Source organism: Microcaecilia unicolor, chromosome 5, assembly GCF_901765095.1.
Source record: "Microcaecilia unicolor chromosome 5, aMicUni1.1, whole genome shotgun sequence".
In the NCBI taxonomy this organism is placed as follows: Eukaryota; Metazoa; Chordata; class Amphibia; order Gymnophiona; family Siphonopidae; genus Microcaecilia; species Microcaecilia unicolor.
Window position 1 is genome coordinate 146,612,251 of NC_044035.1, and position 16,454 is coordinate 146,628,704.

Genomic DNA, 16,454 nt, shown 5'->3' on the forward strand with positions numbered 1-16,454 from the left:
AGTAAACAAGCATGTGGACAAAGGGGAGCCGGTTGATATTGTGTATCTGGATTTTCAAAAGGCATTTGTCAAGGTACCTCATGAAAGGCTACAGAGGAAATTGGAGGGTCATGGGATAGGAGGAAAAGTCCTATTGTGGATTAAAAACTGGTTGAAGGATAAGAAATAGAGAGTGGGGTTAAATGGGCAGTATTCACAATGGAGAAGGGTAGTTTGTGGTGTTCCTCAGGGGTCTGTGCTAGGACTGCTGCTTTTTAATATATTTATAAATGATTTAGAGATGGGAGTAACTAGCAAGGTAATTAAATTTGCTGATGACACAAAGTTATTCAAAGTCGTTAACTTGCGACAGGATTGTGAAAAATTACAGAAGGACCTTACGAGACTAGGAGACTGGGCGGCTAGATGGCAGATGACATTTAATGTGAACAAGTGCAAGGTGATGCATGTGGGAAAAAAGAACACAAATTATTGCTATGTCATGCAAGGTTCCACGTTAGGAGTTATGGACTAAGAAAGGGATCTGGGTGTCGTCGTCAATAATACACTGAAACCTTCTGCTCAGTGTGCTGCTGCGGCTAGGAAAGCGAATAGAATGTTGGGTATTATTAGGAAAGGTATGGAAAACAGGTGTGAGGATGTTATAGTGCCGTTTTCTCCGAAGACAAGCAGGCTGATATTCTCAGAAGTGGGTGACGTCACGTTGGCCCCGGAGGATTTTAAAGCAAAATCTAAAAATCTCTTTAACAGCGTTCCGTCGCGCGAACGATCGCACCGCGCATGTGCGCACACATCTTCCCGCTCGCCGTGCGGACACGCCCCTCAGTTCTTTTCTGCGTTTTCTTCAGGTCCTCGGAGTTAAATCTCTTTTTTATTTTACCCTTTTGGGTGTTCTTTATTTTTTCATTTGTACTTTACTCATGGCAGGCTCATTGTGGCTTACATATACAGGTACTTTTTGTACCTGGGGCAAGGAAAGGTTAAGTAATTGCCAGAGTCACAAGGGGCTGTGCCTGAAATGAGAATCAAAACTTATAGGTATTTCTTTATAAGTTTCTTTTTTCTTATTAAAAAAGAGTGTGCTGGTAAATTGTTATCTGTGGGCTCTCTCTCGCCAGCAAAGTAAAAGAGAATTCAGGAGGCCAAGCCCACATTTTAGGAATCCATTTGTTAAAGTCCCAAAATTATTAAAAACTTAACAAATGGCTCTCGAGAGCTGTGAGAGCCTGCTCCAGCACACCACTGACTTTAAGCCTTGTACCCGCTGCAACCGGATGCATCGAGTGAGTCTCCACCCACCTCGGCGCCTCCTGCTTTGCAGGTCATTCGGGCGCATCGGCGGACGTGTCTTGGGCCGGATCATCTCCCTGAGAAGTGCAAGTAGTGTCTCAAAATGACGAGACGTATGCTACTTGCCAGGGATGTCCAAAGGAGATCAATTTTTGAGTCCGATAGAGACCGATGCACGCTGGGTACAGTGATGCATTGAGTGGGTCTCCACCTGCCTCGGCGCCTCCTGCTTTGCAGGTCATTCGGGCGCATCGGCGGACGTCAGTACCATCGGTGCTCAGAGCTTTGCTCCCTCTGTTATGGAGGTATCCTGGCATCGGACGTCGGTACCATCGGTACCAGGTATCATGGGTACCATCGGTACCAGATGTCATGGGTACCATCGGTACCAGGTATCGGTACCATGGGTACCATCGGTACCAGGTATCATGGGTACCATCAGTACCAGATGTCATGGGTACCATGGTTACCATCGATACCAGATATCATGACTATCATCGGTACCATCAGTACCATGGATACCATTGGTACCAGGTATCATGGGTACCATCGGTACCATGTGTACCATCAGTACCGTCGGTGCCATGGGTACTATAAGTACCATCGGTCCCATCTCTGTTATGGACACGGTACCATGGGTACCATCGAGTGCCATTGGTGCTAGCGCCTCCTGCGGCATCTAGCTTTTCACCTGGGATTAGATCTCCTTCACCGATGCTGCCTCCGGTATTGGTGTTCGCAGCCTACTGGGTCGATTCTCCTTCACTGGAGTCGTCTGGAGAGTCAACTTCTCGACCCCGTCGTAGAGGTTACTGGGCCTCCATGTCGGACGGGTTTGGATCTGAGCTGCTCTGTCTGAGTTGTTAGCTCAATTCAATGATGGCTCATCTGATGAACATGAAGGTCATGGGGTTTTCTCTGCTGAGAATTCTCTAGATCTTCTATCTGTCTGGACACATTACAGTGGAGATTGTGAATCAGCCCAAGGCCCCAGATGCTCGAGGTCCTGGACTATCCATCTTCACCTAAGGATACATTCTCAATCTGGAATCAAACCCTCCACATTGCTCATTGGGAGCTTAATCCTTTAGCTTCCATCATAAGTGGGTACTTGCAGAGGAACTCTCCGCCTTTCTCAGCGCCAATGCAGTCGAGCCCGTTCCACCAGGGCAAGAAGGGTTGAGATTCTATTCCAGGTGCTTCCTTGTGGGTTGCGTCCCATCATAGACATAAGGGGCCTACACATATATTTGGTTCAGGATGCTTTCCCTGGGCATCCTTCTTCCCATACTTCAGGAAAACGATTGGCTATGCTCTCTGGACTTACAGGATACTTATACCCAGTTTGCGTCCAGAGAATGTTTTCCTAGTGCCTGGCTGTTGTTGCAGCGTCTCTTCATGGACTGGGAGTGCATGTGTTCCTTTAACACGATGATTGCCCGTCTCAACAGATTACAGCACAGTAAATATTGAGACTTCTAGGCACATGGCTTCCACAGTTCACGTAACTCCCATGGCACATTTACACATGACATCCGCTCAGTGCATCCTAGCTTCCCAGTGGTATCAAGTTCAGGGTATCTGGAGGATGTGACCCAACTGTTCACCAGTTTTCGGAATTCCCTTCAGAGGTGGTCAATTCTCTCCAATTTGATTCTGGGGCGTCCCTTCCAACTTCCTCAGCCACAAAAGCTGCTGACGAAGGTTGCATCCCTCCTGGGGTCAGCTATCTAACCAAATTATTCTAATTCAACCAAACGGGTTGAGATGTACTCGATAACAAAGGGGTACTGGATCTTGCCCTCTGAGTCAGGATGCCATGCAGATGTAGCGGTGGGCCCGCCAGCGCGGCATGTTTTCTCCAAGCCACTTATCTAGTTGGCGTAAACAGCAGTCTGGCCGACAGGCTGAGCAGGATAATGCTACAGTCATGGTTGTTGAGCGTGGCTGTAGCTCGAAAGATCTTCAGGGAGTGAGACACCCCCTCAGTGGATCTTTTTGCCACTTAGTCCAATCACAAAGTCCCTCAGTTCTGTTCCAGGCTGCAGGTTCACGGTAGGCTAGCATCGGATGCCTTTCTCCTTCATTGGGGGACAGGCTTTCTGTATGCGTATCCTCCCATACCTCTGGTGGAAAAGACTTTGCTGATTCTCAAGCAAGATTGTGGAGCCATGATTCTGTTCGCTCCCTTCTAGCCACGTCAGATATGGTTCCCTCTTCTTCTGGAGTTGGAATGTTTTCCAGCTCTCATTACGCAGAACGAGGGGGCACTTCTACATCCCATCCTCCAATCTCTGGCTCACACGCTCTGGATGTTGAGAGTATGGATTTCGTTGAGTCTTCCAGAGAGTGTCTCCCAAGTCTTGCTTGCTTCCAGAAAAGATTCCACGAAGAGGTGTTATTCTTTTTCATGGAAGGGGTTTGCCGTCTGGTGTGACAGCAAGGCCCTAGATCCTGCCTCTTGTCTTATACAGACCTTGCTTGAGTTCTTTCTACACCTGTCTGAGTCTGGTCTCAAGACCAACTCTGTCAGTGTTCATCTTCTTGCAATAAGTGCTTATCATCAACGTATAAAAGGTCAGCCTTTAGCTGTCCACTTCATGAGAGGTTTACTTCTCCCCCAATATTGAGAGAATTCCTTGTATGTGTCTAGGGGGGGTTATTTCTGTTGGGCTTAGCACCCCCAATAATTTTGAAAATTGGCTCTTATGCTTCGGTCAAAGCCCTTATCAATCCTTCTCCAGTATCTTGGGGTCTCAATGTCGTTTTCATCCAGCTGCTGAAAGCTCAATTCGGGCCACTGGATTCCTGCCATCTGAAGGTCATTTTCCTTGATAGCTGTTCCTTCAACTCGTAAGGTCGGTGAGCTTCAGACTCTAGTAGCTCAAGCGCCTTACCTTACTTTTCATCTTAACAGAGTAGTTCTCCGCATGCAGCCAAAGTTCTTACTGGCGGTGGTATCGGAGTACCATCTGATCCAGTCAATTGTCTTGTCAACATTCTTTCTCCCTCATCTTACAAGCCCTGGCGAAAGCAAGCTGCGTACTTTTTACGTGGAACGGACGAGCCCCCTCAGGCAGTCCGACCAGTTGTTTATTTCTTTTAATGCCAATAGAGAGGAGTTGCTGTCGGAAACCGCACCATTTCTTCGTGGCTAGCAGATTGCATTTCCTTCGTTTTTGTCCAAGTTGGACTGACTCTAGAGGGCCATGTCACGGCTCACAAAATTAGAGCCATGGCTGAGTCGGTGGCTCATCTAAGATCAGTCACTATTGAAGAGATCTGCAAAGCTGCGGCGTGGTCATCAGTCCATACATTCACATCTCACTACTGCCTTCAGCAGGATAGCCGACGCAACAGTCGGTTTGGTCAGTCGGGGCTGCAGAACTTATTTGGGGTTTAGAATCCAACTCCAACCCTCCTAGGCCCATTTTTGTTCTGTTCCAGGCTACACTCATTTAGATGTTTCTTCTTTTCAGGTCAATTTTTATTCTGGCCTCGCCGTTGCGAGACTCAATTGATCACTGTTTGTTGTGTTGTGTAAGCCTGGAAGCTAGGGATACCCCACTTGTGAGAATATCAGCCTGCTTTTCTTCGGAGAAAGAGTAGTTACTTACCTGTAATAGGTGTTCTCCGAAGACAGCAGGCTGCATATTCTCACAAACCCTCCCACCTCCCCTTTTGGAGTTGTCTCCTTCATCTTTTGGATTTAACTGAGGGACGTGTCCGCACGGCGAACGGGAAGATGTGTGCGCACATGCGCGGTGCGATCGCTCGCGCGACGGAACGCCCCTCCGGGGCCAACGTGACATCACCCACTTGTGAGAATATGCAGCCTGCTGTCTTCGGAGAACACCTGTTACAGGTAAGTAACTACTCTATATCGCTCCATGGTGCGACCGCACCTTGAGTATTGTGTTCAATTCTGGTCGCCGCATCTCAAGAAAGATATAGTAGAATTGGAAAAGGTGCAGCGAAGGGCAACTAAAATGATAGCGGGGATGGGATGACTTCCCTATGAAGAAAGACTAAGGAGGCTAGGGCTTTTCAGCTTGGAGAAGAGACGGCTGAGGGGGAGACATGATAGAGGTATATAAAATGATGAGTGGAGTAGAACAGGTGGATGTGAAGCGTCTGTTCACGCTTTCCAAAAATACTAGGACTAGGGGGCATGCGATGAAACTACAGTGTAGTAAATTTAAAACAAATCGGAGAAAATATTTCTTCACCCAACGCGTAATTAAACTCTGGAATTCGTTGCCAGAGAACATGGTGAAGGCGGTTAGCTTGGCAGAGTTTAAAAAGTGGTTAGACGGTTTCCTAAAGGACAAGTTCATAAACCACTACTAAATGGACTTGGGAAAAATCCACGATTCCAGGAATAACATGTATAGAATGTTTGTACGTTTGGGAAGCTTGCCAGTTGCCCTTGGCCTGGATTGGCTGCTGTCGTGGATAGGATGCTGGGCTCGATGGACCCTTGGTCTTTTCCCAGTGTGGCATTACTTATGTACTTATGTATTTAGGTGCAAGCACATATGCCAGTTCTATGGCTGACGTTTGTGCTCATGCCCAAATTATGGGTGCATATTTTTATTGTTACACTAGTATTCTATAAAGGGAAGTGGGCTCCTACTTTCCTTTATAGAGTTGGCACCCTGAAGATGCCTAACTATAGACCCACAGTTATAGAATTATTTCCCATGTGCCATTAAAGCTACATGCAGTTCCAGGTTAAACTGAGCATCCAATTTCACACTGAACTCGTTTACAACAGAAATAAAATACATTCAGTAGAAAGATGTCCTGAATGGAAAAACAGTTGTAGCTGTATTGTCAAATCTCATGGTTTTCTGGATGTTTAATGCCAGTTTTGCACATCAGGAGCCAGTTGGAAATCTCTTCTAAGCTCTTAATCAATCTGTTCTTTAAAACTAGAAAAGTAAGTTGAATATCCTCCATGTGGTAAAAATCACACAGGCTCAAAGATGGTAAGATTGATAAAGATCATCCTGGTGGCATTCCATAAGATAAATTAATTCAGGTTGACACAACTCCTTTCCTAGTAACTGCAATAGACCAACTGTACAAAAACTAGGCTAATTGTAAATCAATATAACACTCTCACTAAGCATTATTATACTGACAGTGGACATCTGTAGATGAGGCTTTGGTTCTAGAGTTCTCCAGGCCATGCACAATCTTCTCTAGAAAAGGGGTTGCTTTGATAGATCACACCTAGTGGTGGTTGGGGTGAGATATGGTAGAATACTACCCTGATAATTTCTTTTAGTTAATCTCACATCATACTGAGCCAGCCTACCCTTTGTATCCTGAGTTATGGTGTAGTTGCTTCAAAAGTATGCTAAGAATTTCTGTCCATTCAGGATTACTCTGCTGATTGCATGAACCAGTCCTGAGTAGGAAGTGATGCAAGGTTCCCCATTAGGAGTCAGTGACCAGGAAAAGGATCTAGGTGTCATCGTCGGTGATACTTTGAAACCCTCTTCCTTGCAACTCGAATATTGTGTGTAATTCTGGTAAGCGCATCTCAAAAAAAGATATAGTGGAATTAGAAAAAGTACAGAGAAGGGCAACGAAAGTGATTTCCCTTTGAGTAAAGGCTGAAGCAGCTAGGGCTCTTTAGCTTGAAGAAGAGACGGCTGAGGGGAGATATAATAAAGGTCTATAAAATACTGAATGGAATGGGTGGACGTGAATCGCTTGTTTACTGTTTCCAAAAAAACTAGGACTAGGGGGCATGCAGTGAAGCTATTAAGTAGTAAATTTAAAAAAAATTGGAGCAAATATTTTTTCACTCAACATGTAATTAAACTCTGGAATTCTTTGTCAGAGAATGTAGTAAAAGCAGCTAGTTTAGCAGGGTTTTAAAATGTTTTGGATAACTTCCTAAAAGAAAAATCCATAAGCCATTATTAAGATGGACTTGGGGAAAATCCACTTCTTATTTCTAGGATAAGCAGCATAAAATCTATTTTACTGTTTTTATATCTTGCCAGGTACTTGTAACCTGGATTGGCCACTGTTGGAAACAGGATACCGGGCTTGATGGACCTTCGGTCTGTCCCAGTATGGCAACACTTAGTTTCTTTTGATGTTTCCTTGAAAGGAGGAGGGAGAAAGGAACAGAATAGTTCTAGAAGTTTAGGTAAACGAATGCTGTGTCTATACAGTCTGGTCTGACGTGAGACTTTCAGAAAGGAGTTACTTGAAAAGTAACTCAGGAAGAACATGTGACCATATTACTGTTCTTAATAAACAAATTTCCCAGTGTCCTAGCACAGCATGTAGCAAAGCATTGTATACAGAGTTCTACAATACCTCATGCCATTGTTCATGTGGATGTATACAGAAAATGTTTTGGTTAATTTTTGTAGTTTTTCTCAATTTTGAATTTGGTTCAGTTAAAACTTTTTTGTTAATACATTAAGACTTGCGCTAGAATTTTTAAAACATGTTTTAATCAACTTTGCATGCATTAATTTATACATTAACAGAATGTTCATTCAATTTGCATTCACTAACAGAATCTTTTACAAAGCCGCGCTAGCATTTTTAGCTTGTGCTAAAAATCAGCTTGGCTAAATGCTGAGATGCCCATAGAATATAATGGGCGTCTCATCATTTAGCGCAAGCTGATTTTTAGTGCGAGCTAAAATGGTAGTGCAGCTTTGTAAAAGACCTCATATATTTTTTAACACTATGGGCCTCATTTTCAAAGCACTTAGACCTATGTTTACTAAGCGGTGCTATGGGCGCGTTAGCATTTTGAACGCACATAAATGGTTTACGTGCATTAAACACTAACTTGCCCATAGAAATGTATAGGCGAGTTAGTATTTAATGCGCCTTAAATTTATAGGCGCGTTAAAAACGCTAACGCTCCTTAGTAAACATACCCCCAAGACTAATAATCTAAGTGCTTTGAAAATATGCCTCCTAATCACCATAAATAACGCTTTCAAAAATTATATTTTTGTAGATCATCAGATGGTGGATAATTAAATGCAATTCATTCCTTTATCAGCACCTTCATTCTTTATCGGTCCATTTTTTTAAAATGTTGTTTTCAGTGGTATGTTTTCAATAGTATTGTTCACATCAATCCATTTTTTATATTATTCACAAATCACTCATTGTGGCTGTGCGTTGAGAGCTGTTTTGAGAGACTGCACACTGTAGATCCAGTACAGTTTTTTTTCTCCTGGAATCTACATTCATCTATTGCACCAGTTTCAAATTCTGTTTACATAGAGAGTGTTCCTTGTGACCCCTGAGGCAGGTGGCTGTGTCCATCGAAACACAGACCCATATCAGGTCATTTCTCTGGTGCCCTTAAATAAAGAACCTTTGAAAATTCTCTCCCAGGCTGGAAGTCAGTTTCTTGCCCTCTGCTCCTCTGTGGCTTTTCTTTGGTGTATTAAAAATTTGCCAGAGTAAGCCAATAATTAATTTTTTCTACTGGAATTAAGTATAAAAACTTTTTAAATCACTACACAAATATTTGTGCTATGGAGGGTGAGTTTCTGGACGTTGTAGCAATATAACTCGCATGCAAGCATAACTCAACACAATGGTTCAACGATGAACTGAAAAAGTTAAAAACACAAACCAGGAAACTCAAACGAGCTTGGAATAAAACAAAAGATGAGCATTCACTTGAACATTCACTCAACACATGGAAACAAATACAAAGAAAATACAAATACGCAATAAGACAGGCCGAAAGATCATACTATAAAACCAAAATAAGGACAGATTACAAAGACATGAAGAAATTATAGCAATTCATGAACAAACTCCTAGACGCCAACTTGGTCACTACCACTAATATAGACATCCCATCTGCAGATAAACTTGCGAAGTACTTCAATGAAAAAATTGTAAACCTACGCAACATGCTACCTCAGAACAACACCGACATTGAAAGCTTCCTTAATGAATTGGACCCAACCATTGGAGAATACCCGGCAGATCGGACCTGGTTAAACTTCGCCCTCCTTACCGTTGAAACAGTTACCCAGGCGATTAGTAGGTTTTCCAACACTCAGTGTAAACTAGATACCTGTCCCAGCTACCTAATGAAATCCGCCCCTGACCGCTTCATAGCAGACCTCACATCCCACCTAAATTACATGCTTCAGCAAGGCCTCTTCCCTAAGGAAAATGGCAATATGCTACTCACCCCAATACCAAAAGATACCAAGAAAAAACAAACGAAATCACTAACTACTGTCCAGTAACATCTATCCTGTTGGTGGTCAAACTGATGGAAAGAATGGTAACCAAACAACTTACAGATTACATAAATAAATTCTCAATATTACACGAATCACAGTCAGGCTTTCGCCCCCCTCTACAGCACGGAAACAGTATTACTCACTCTTCTAGCCAAATTCAAGCAGGAAATAGCAACAGGCAAAAACATCCTTCTCCTCTAATTCGATATGTCTAGTGCATTCGACATGGTAAACCATAATCTCTCTATATAAAAGGCACCACCAACGTTCTAAATGAAGCCTCCAGCCGGAAGTGTGAAGTGGTGTAGATATCCGGTTTCCCCATGAGTGTCTGCCCCACCCTCACTCTCTCTGTAACACAGCTCCTGAGTCCTGACAAATATAAACAGTGAAGGAAAACACAGCAGGAATCCTGTATAATTACCAAACACTGCTCTCCGAAACTTGGAGCCTCGCTCTTTCTGTAACACAGCACAAATCCTGACAAATACAAACAGTGAAAAACACAGCAGGAATCCTGTATAATTACCAAACACTGCTCTCCGAAACTGGGAGGGGGAGGAAGAGGGGAGGGGAAAGACTCTCACTCTCTCTCTGTCACACACACACTCGCACATTCACTCTCTCTCAAACGTGCACACTCTGATAAAAACCTTGCTAGCGCCCGTTTCATTTGCATCAGAAACGGGCCTTTTTTACTAGTATATTAATAAGATTACTAGATAAGTTCGGGATTGGTGGAAACATACTTAAACTGGATCAAGGGCTTCCTAACCACAAGAACATATCAAGTAAAATCAAATTCAAACATATCACCGTGGAAAGCAGACTGTGGAGTATAGCAAGGATCACCTTTATCACCGATCTTATTCAACTTAATGATGACCCCACTTGCCAAGTCCTTATCCAACCATGGCCTTAACCCTTTCATATATGCAGACGATGTCACAATTATACATTCCTTACAAAACCAAACTGACAGAAATCACCAACGAAATCAAGCTCGGCCTGAACATCATGGATTCATGGGCAAATGCATTTCAACTAAAACTCAATAAAGAAAAAACTAATTCTCTCATTCCAACACAGCGCGGACATTCCCACAAGTATCAACACCCCAGATTACACCCTTCCTATCTCAGACAACTTGAAAATCCTCGGCGTTACAGTGGACCGTAACTTAACACTAGAGTGCCAAGTGGTATCCACAACAAAGAAAATGTTCTACTCAATGTAGAAACTCAAACCGTGAAGCAATTCTTCCCGAGGGAAATATTTCGCAACCTGATACAATCAATGGTACTAAGCCACTTAGATTACTGTAATGGAATTTATGCGGGATGTAAAGAACAAACCTTAGAGAAACTTCAGACCGCTCAAAACACGGCAGCTAGGCTTATATTTGGCAAAACATGATTCGAAAGCGCGAAAAACTACACTGGCTCCCAAGCAAAGAACACATCGCCTTCAAAATCTGCACCCTGGTTCACAAAATCATCTACGGAGAAGCCCCGAGTTACATGATAGAATTTATCGACTTACCAATTAGAAATACATCCGAATCAACACAATCTTATCTAAATCTGCACTACCCAAGCTGCAAAGGACTTAAATACAAAACAACTTATGCATCTAGTTTTTCCTACATAAGCACACAACTGTGGAACGCATTACCAAAAGCCTTGAAAACGACGTACGACCACCTAAACTTCTGGAAATCTCTAAAAACCAACCTGTTTAAAAAGGCATACCCTACCGATCCAACTTAAATGCCTAATCTCTGCAACACAACCAAACTAAAGCACGTAATGGACATAACACAACTCTTCCGTTCTCCGATTCCCTAATGTGGCTGTGCCACATGAACTTGATCTTACCACAGCATCACCCTGTATTTGTTCACACCAGAGCCTGCAAAGGCCTCTCCTGTACTACGTAAGCCATATTGAGCCTACAAATAGGTAGGAAAATGTGGGATACAAATGTAACAAATAATAAATAAATATATTTATTGCTATAAAAATCAGGAAGCAGACTAAAGAGAATTATGTTGAAACAGAGGGGCAATTCTACAACTAGGCATACAATTTAGGTGCCTTGATGCAGTGCACTGAGCATTAATTCTATAATGGCATCTGGGTGCCAAAATTCTGTTATAGAATATTAGCTTGAAATAGCATCAATGTTCTTGCATTTAGGCACCTACTTGAGCCATGACAATAAGCATATATATATATGCATGCCTAATGCAGCACTTCAGCACATAACTTGCAGTGTTCTATAAGTTATACACATAAATGTTGGTCCTGCCTATGCTTCTCTCCTGTGAACACTGTCTTTATCACTGTGCAAGTTGTGTGTGTTATTTATAGAATAGTGCTGAGCAGTCGCCTACTGCTTATGTATGGAGGTGTCACTTATCTGTGTAAGTACTAGTATTCTGTAAATTTAAGCACGCAAATGGTGCTTAAATTTAGATAGAAGCAAACAGGAGACAGTCTACTGCAGAAGTAGAACAGACAACCAAACAGCAGCAGCGATCCAAGGAAGGACAAACACAGCAAGAGTTTATCCAAATGTCTACTTTAATGGAAAGAGGACCCACCTTGGCCAAGTTTCTTGAAAACCTTAGTCAGGGGTCACAAAGTTTTCCACAATACATTCACAGATTCAGTACATGTACTGCAATATCTGTATAGAAAAAGCGCTGGTCCAATTCCAAAAGTTTAACTGTGCTTTTTTAATTTGGGCTGGAAACTTGGTGGTTACTGACTTTTGGAATTGGACCTAAGCTTTTTCTATGCAGGTATTGCAGTGCATGCATTGAATCTGTGAATGTATTGTGGAAACATATGTGACCCCTGACGGAGGCTTTTCCGAAACTTGGCCAGGTTGGGTCCTGTTTCCATTAAAGTTGACATTTGGATAAACTCTTGCTGTATTTGTCCTTTCTTGGATTGCTGTTGCTGTTTGGTTCCCGGTATGCTTTAATTTATAGAATGAGGGAGAGAAAATGGCAGCAGATAAAGACCATATGGCCTATCCAGTTTGCCATTCCACACTGGCTGCTCAGTTCTGCAATCCCTTTGTGCTTGTTCCTTGCTTTCTTAAATTCTAATACCATCATCTCCATTACCTCCACTGGGAAGTTTTCAGTAGGATTCCTAGCTCTCAGGTATCTAGAATAAATGTTGAATTTGTGGAATTTTTATGTGTGAGGAGGTAGAGCTCAGAGTAACAGGAGATAAAAACAGAAGAGGTATTACATAACAGTTTCAGTTAAAAGCTAAGGGGGTCTTTTACTAAGCTGCAGTATCATTTTTAGCTTGCGTAGAAATAAGCTGGTGGTAAACGCCAAGACGCCCATAGGAATATAATGGACATCTTGGCATTTACCTCCAGCTGATTTCTACCGAGAGCTAAAAACACTGCCATGGCTTACTGAAAGACCCCCTCAGTGAGAAACCCCCTATTGATTTTTGTCCACCTTATGCTTATAGGTGTGGACTTGCCTGTACCTCTGAAGAGTGAGTTGGATGAGCTTCAGGAGGAGGTGACTAGGAAGGCACGAGAGCAGGAGCTACGTAGGAAACAAGAGAAGGAGCTGGAGGCTGCCAGGGGTTTTAACCCTCGTCCAAGCAGATTCCTGGACCTAGACGAACTTCAGAACCAGGGTAACCGCGGGGATGGGGGTCAGAGCCCACAAGGACAAACTTTGTCCCCATGTCATTTTCTACTTTGATGTCTGTTAATTAACTGGACTGTTATTTATGTTTTGAGTGATGCAGACAACGATATTTTGATTTTTTTGGAAAAACAAGCAAACATACTGGCCATAACTAGCAATATTTGCATGGGGGATCCTGTATATCCTGCTACCAGACATCTTCTAAGAAGACATCTTCTATTGTAGGAAGGACTGTAGAAGACAGGAGAGCTAGATTGAATCCTGAGGTTGTTGATGACTTCCTATTCATCCACAGATTAAAAAATCATAACAGTGCTTCATAGGACATATTTCTCCTCTCTAAGACATGCAGAACGGGCTGTATTTTGTACCCCTGGACATTTTAACAGGGAGGATTAGGATTCCTTGGGGTGGTAGAAATCAGCTATTGTTGGGGTTGGAAGGGTAGAAGGTGGTGGTGAGAGGGGTTATTATAGCTGCTCATTGTTATTATTATTTTCTATTTGTAATTTATACACAACAGTTGCACAGCATATTCCTTCTTATACTTTAATAAAAAGATTTAAATATAAAATAATTGTTTGAGGCTTCTGCAGATGAGGACAGAGCCCATGGGGACGGGGACAGAACCTGCGGGGACGGCGACAGAACCCACAGGGATAGGGTGGGGACAGGGACAAACTTTGTCCCCATGTCATTCTCTAGTGAAGGGAAATCCTGCCTCACCTAGCTACTATATTTCTTTGAATGGGTGAATAAACATGTTGATAAAGGTGAGCCAGTCAATATTGTGCATCTGAATTTTCAAAAGGCATTTGAAAATGGTGGGGCTAGTGGAGGAATTTCCTGAGGAAATTAGAAAGTCATGGGGTAGGAGATAGTGTCCTATTGTGGATTAAGAACTGGTTAAAAGACAGAAAACAGAGAGAAGGGTTAAATGGTAGTATTCTCAATGGAGAAGGGCAGATAATGGGGTTCTCCAGGGGTCTGTGCTGGGACCGCTGCTTTTTAGCAAATTTATAAATGATCTTGAGATGGGAGTAACTAGTGAGGTAATTAAATTTGGTGATGACACAAAGTTCTTCAGAGTTGTTAATCACAACAGGATTGTGAAAAATGCAAGAGGACCTTATGAGACTGGGACATTGGGCATCCAAATGCCAGATGACATTTAATATGAGCAAGTGCAAAATGATGCATTTAATGTGAGCAAGTTCAAACTATAGCTACATGATTCAAAGTTCCACATTAGGAGTCACCACCCAGGTCAAGGATCTAAGTGTCATTGTCACTGATACGTTGAAACCCTCTGCTCAGTGTGCAGTGGTAGCTAAGAAAGCAAATAGAATGTTAACAGAATTAGAAACTCACAGAGAAGGGTGACAAAAATGATAAAGGGGATGGGAAACTTCCCTATGAGGAAAGGCTAAAGTGGCTAGGGCTCTTCAGCTTGGCAAAGAGACGGCTGAGGGGAGATAGGTCTATAGAATACTGAGTGGAGTGGAATGGGTAGATGTGAATTGCTTGTTTACTCTTTCTAAAATTAGAAGGACTAGGGTGCATGCAATGAAGCTGCGAAGTAGTAAATTTAAAACAAATCAGTGAAAATATTTCTTCACTCAGTGTGTAATTAAATTCTGAAATTTGTTGACAAAGAGTGTGGTAAAAGCAGTTAGCAGGGTTTAAAAAGGCTTGGATAATTTTCTAAAGGAAAAGACCATAAGCTATTATTAAGAGGGGCAAATCCACTGCTTATTTTTAGGATAAGCAGCATAAAATCTGTTTTACTGTTCCTGGATCTTGCCAGGTACTCGTGACCTGGATTGGTCACTGTTGGAAACCAGATGGTGGGCTTGACGGACCTCCAGTTTGTCCCAGTATGGCAACGCTTTTGTTGTTATGACTCTGTTACACATTAGAAAGGGTAGACAATCTCTGAAAGCCCTTAGAGCAGTGTTTGTCAATTTTTGTGTGACTGTGAACCCATAATAGTGGTTAAATAAAACTGTGTGACCTCCTGGAGGTGCAAAATAATGATGCACCTATGGAGAGCTTACCCAAGTCATGACCCTAACCCCCCATTTACTAAGCCATGCGCTCATTCTCTTTAAATGGGCTGTATTGGCACTGCCACGCAGCTTAGTAAATTTGGATTTTGTAACCCTTCTTGGGGTTCCAACCCACAGTTTGGGAAGCTCTGCCTTAGAGCATTCCATATCCCTCTCAATTCCAAGAAATTTGTGTGATGACGTTTCTCCTGATTAGAGCATTCATCCTGAGTAAGAAACCCATCTACATGAGCTCCCCAGCCCAGTTTGGATGCATATGATGAATGTTTTTTGAGCTTGTGGAACTGGAAGGCACTGCCTTTTGCCACATTGAATTACATGGTCCACTAGGATAGAGAGTCCTGAATGCGCTTTGAGACAGATATATTACTGATCAACACCAGTCCTGAATCTCATCAAGTCGCCAGTTCTCTAGCACTGTTCTTTATGCAGTATTAGCCATCCAATAATATGCAGGACTAAAGTGGAGTTGATTTGTGGTGTGATATTGGTTCAAGCTGCGTAGCGCCATAGAGGGAGTCCATCATGACCTTTGCACGTGAAAGCTTATCTGGACATGAGAGCTAAGTCCCATTACGGAGTTGTTAAAACATTAAGTCCTGCATATTATTGGATGGCTAATACTGCATAAAGAACAGCGCTGGAGAACTGGCGACTTGATGAGATTCAGGGCTGGTGTTGATCAGTTTGACTAATTAATAAGGTCTTTTCACTCCACTGAAAGTGGACTGTGCCCTGTGTAATTGTTATGCTTGCATTGATAAATATCTTGATAGAGTGTTATAACACAAGTATATAATAGGAGATTAAAGTCCATTTAGTGGTGGATGGCGGTATGAAAGGCTTGTATGAGTGAGTTCCTAGGGGTCCTTATTTGTCTGTGGTTTTTGTTTGTGTCTTTAAACATTTTGTATTAAACAATAAGTGTTATTCAAAAACAACTTTAGGGTACTGCTGTGATACAGTTAAAATTTAATGCCAAGAAGTGTAGAGTGATGCACTTGGGATGCGGAAACCCAAAAGAGAGATACCGGATAGGAGGGGAGAGATTAGTAAGCACGACTTAGAAGAGAGACCTTGGGGTGTTGGTGTCGGAAGATCTGAAGGTGAAGAAACAATGCAACAAGGCGACGGCCGTGGCCAGAA

At 42.6% G+C, this 16,454-nt stretch overlaps 1 protein-coding gene across 9 annotated transcripts in view; it reads left to right on the top strand.

Moving 5' to 3' along the window:
- USP54 (ubiquitin specific peptidase 54) overlaps nucleotides 1-16,454 on the top strand; it is a 479,705-nt gene that overhangs the window by 370,875 nt on the left and 92,376 nt on the right. For all 9 annotated transcript variants that reach the window (XM_030203404.1, XM_030203402.1, XM_030203407.1 and 6 more), the window contains one exon: nucleotides 13,052-13,225. In XM_030203404.1, coding sequence (XP_030059264.1) covers nucleotides 13,052-13,225 — 174 coding nt within the window. The remainder of the gene's footprint in view (nucleotides 1-13,051; nucleotides 13,226-16,454) is intronic.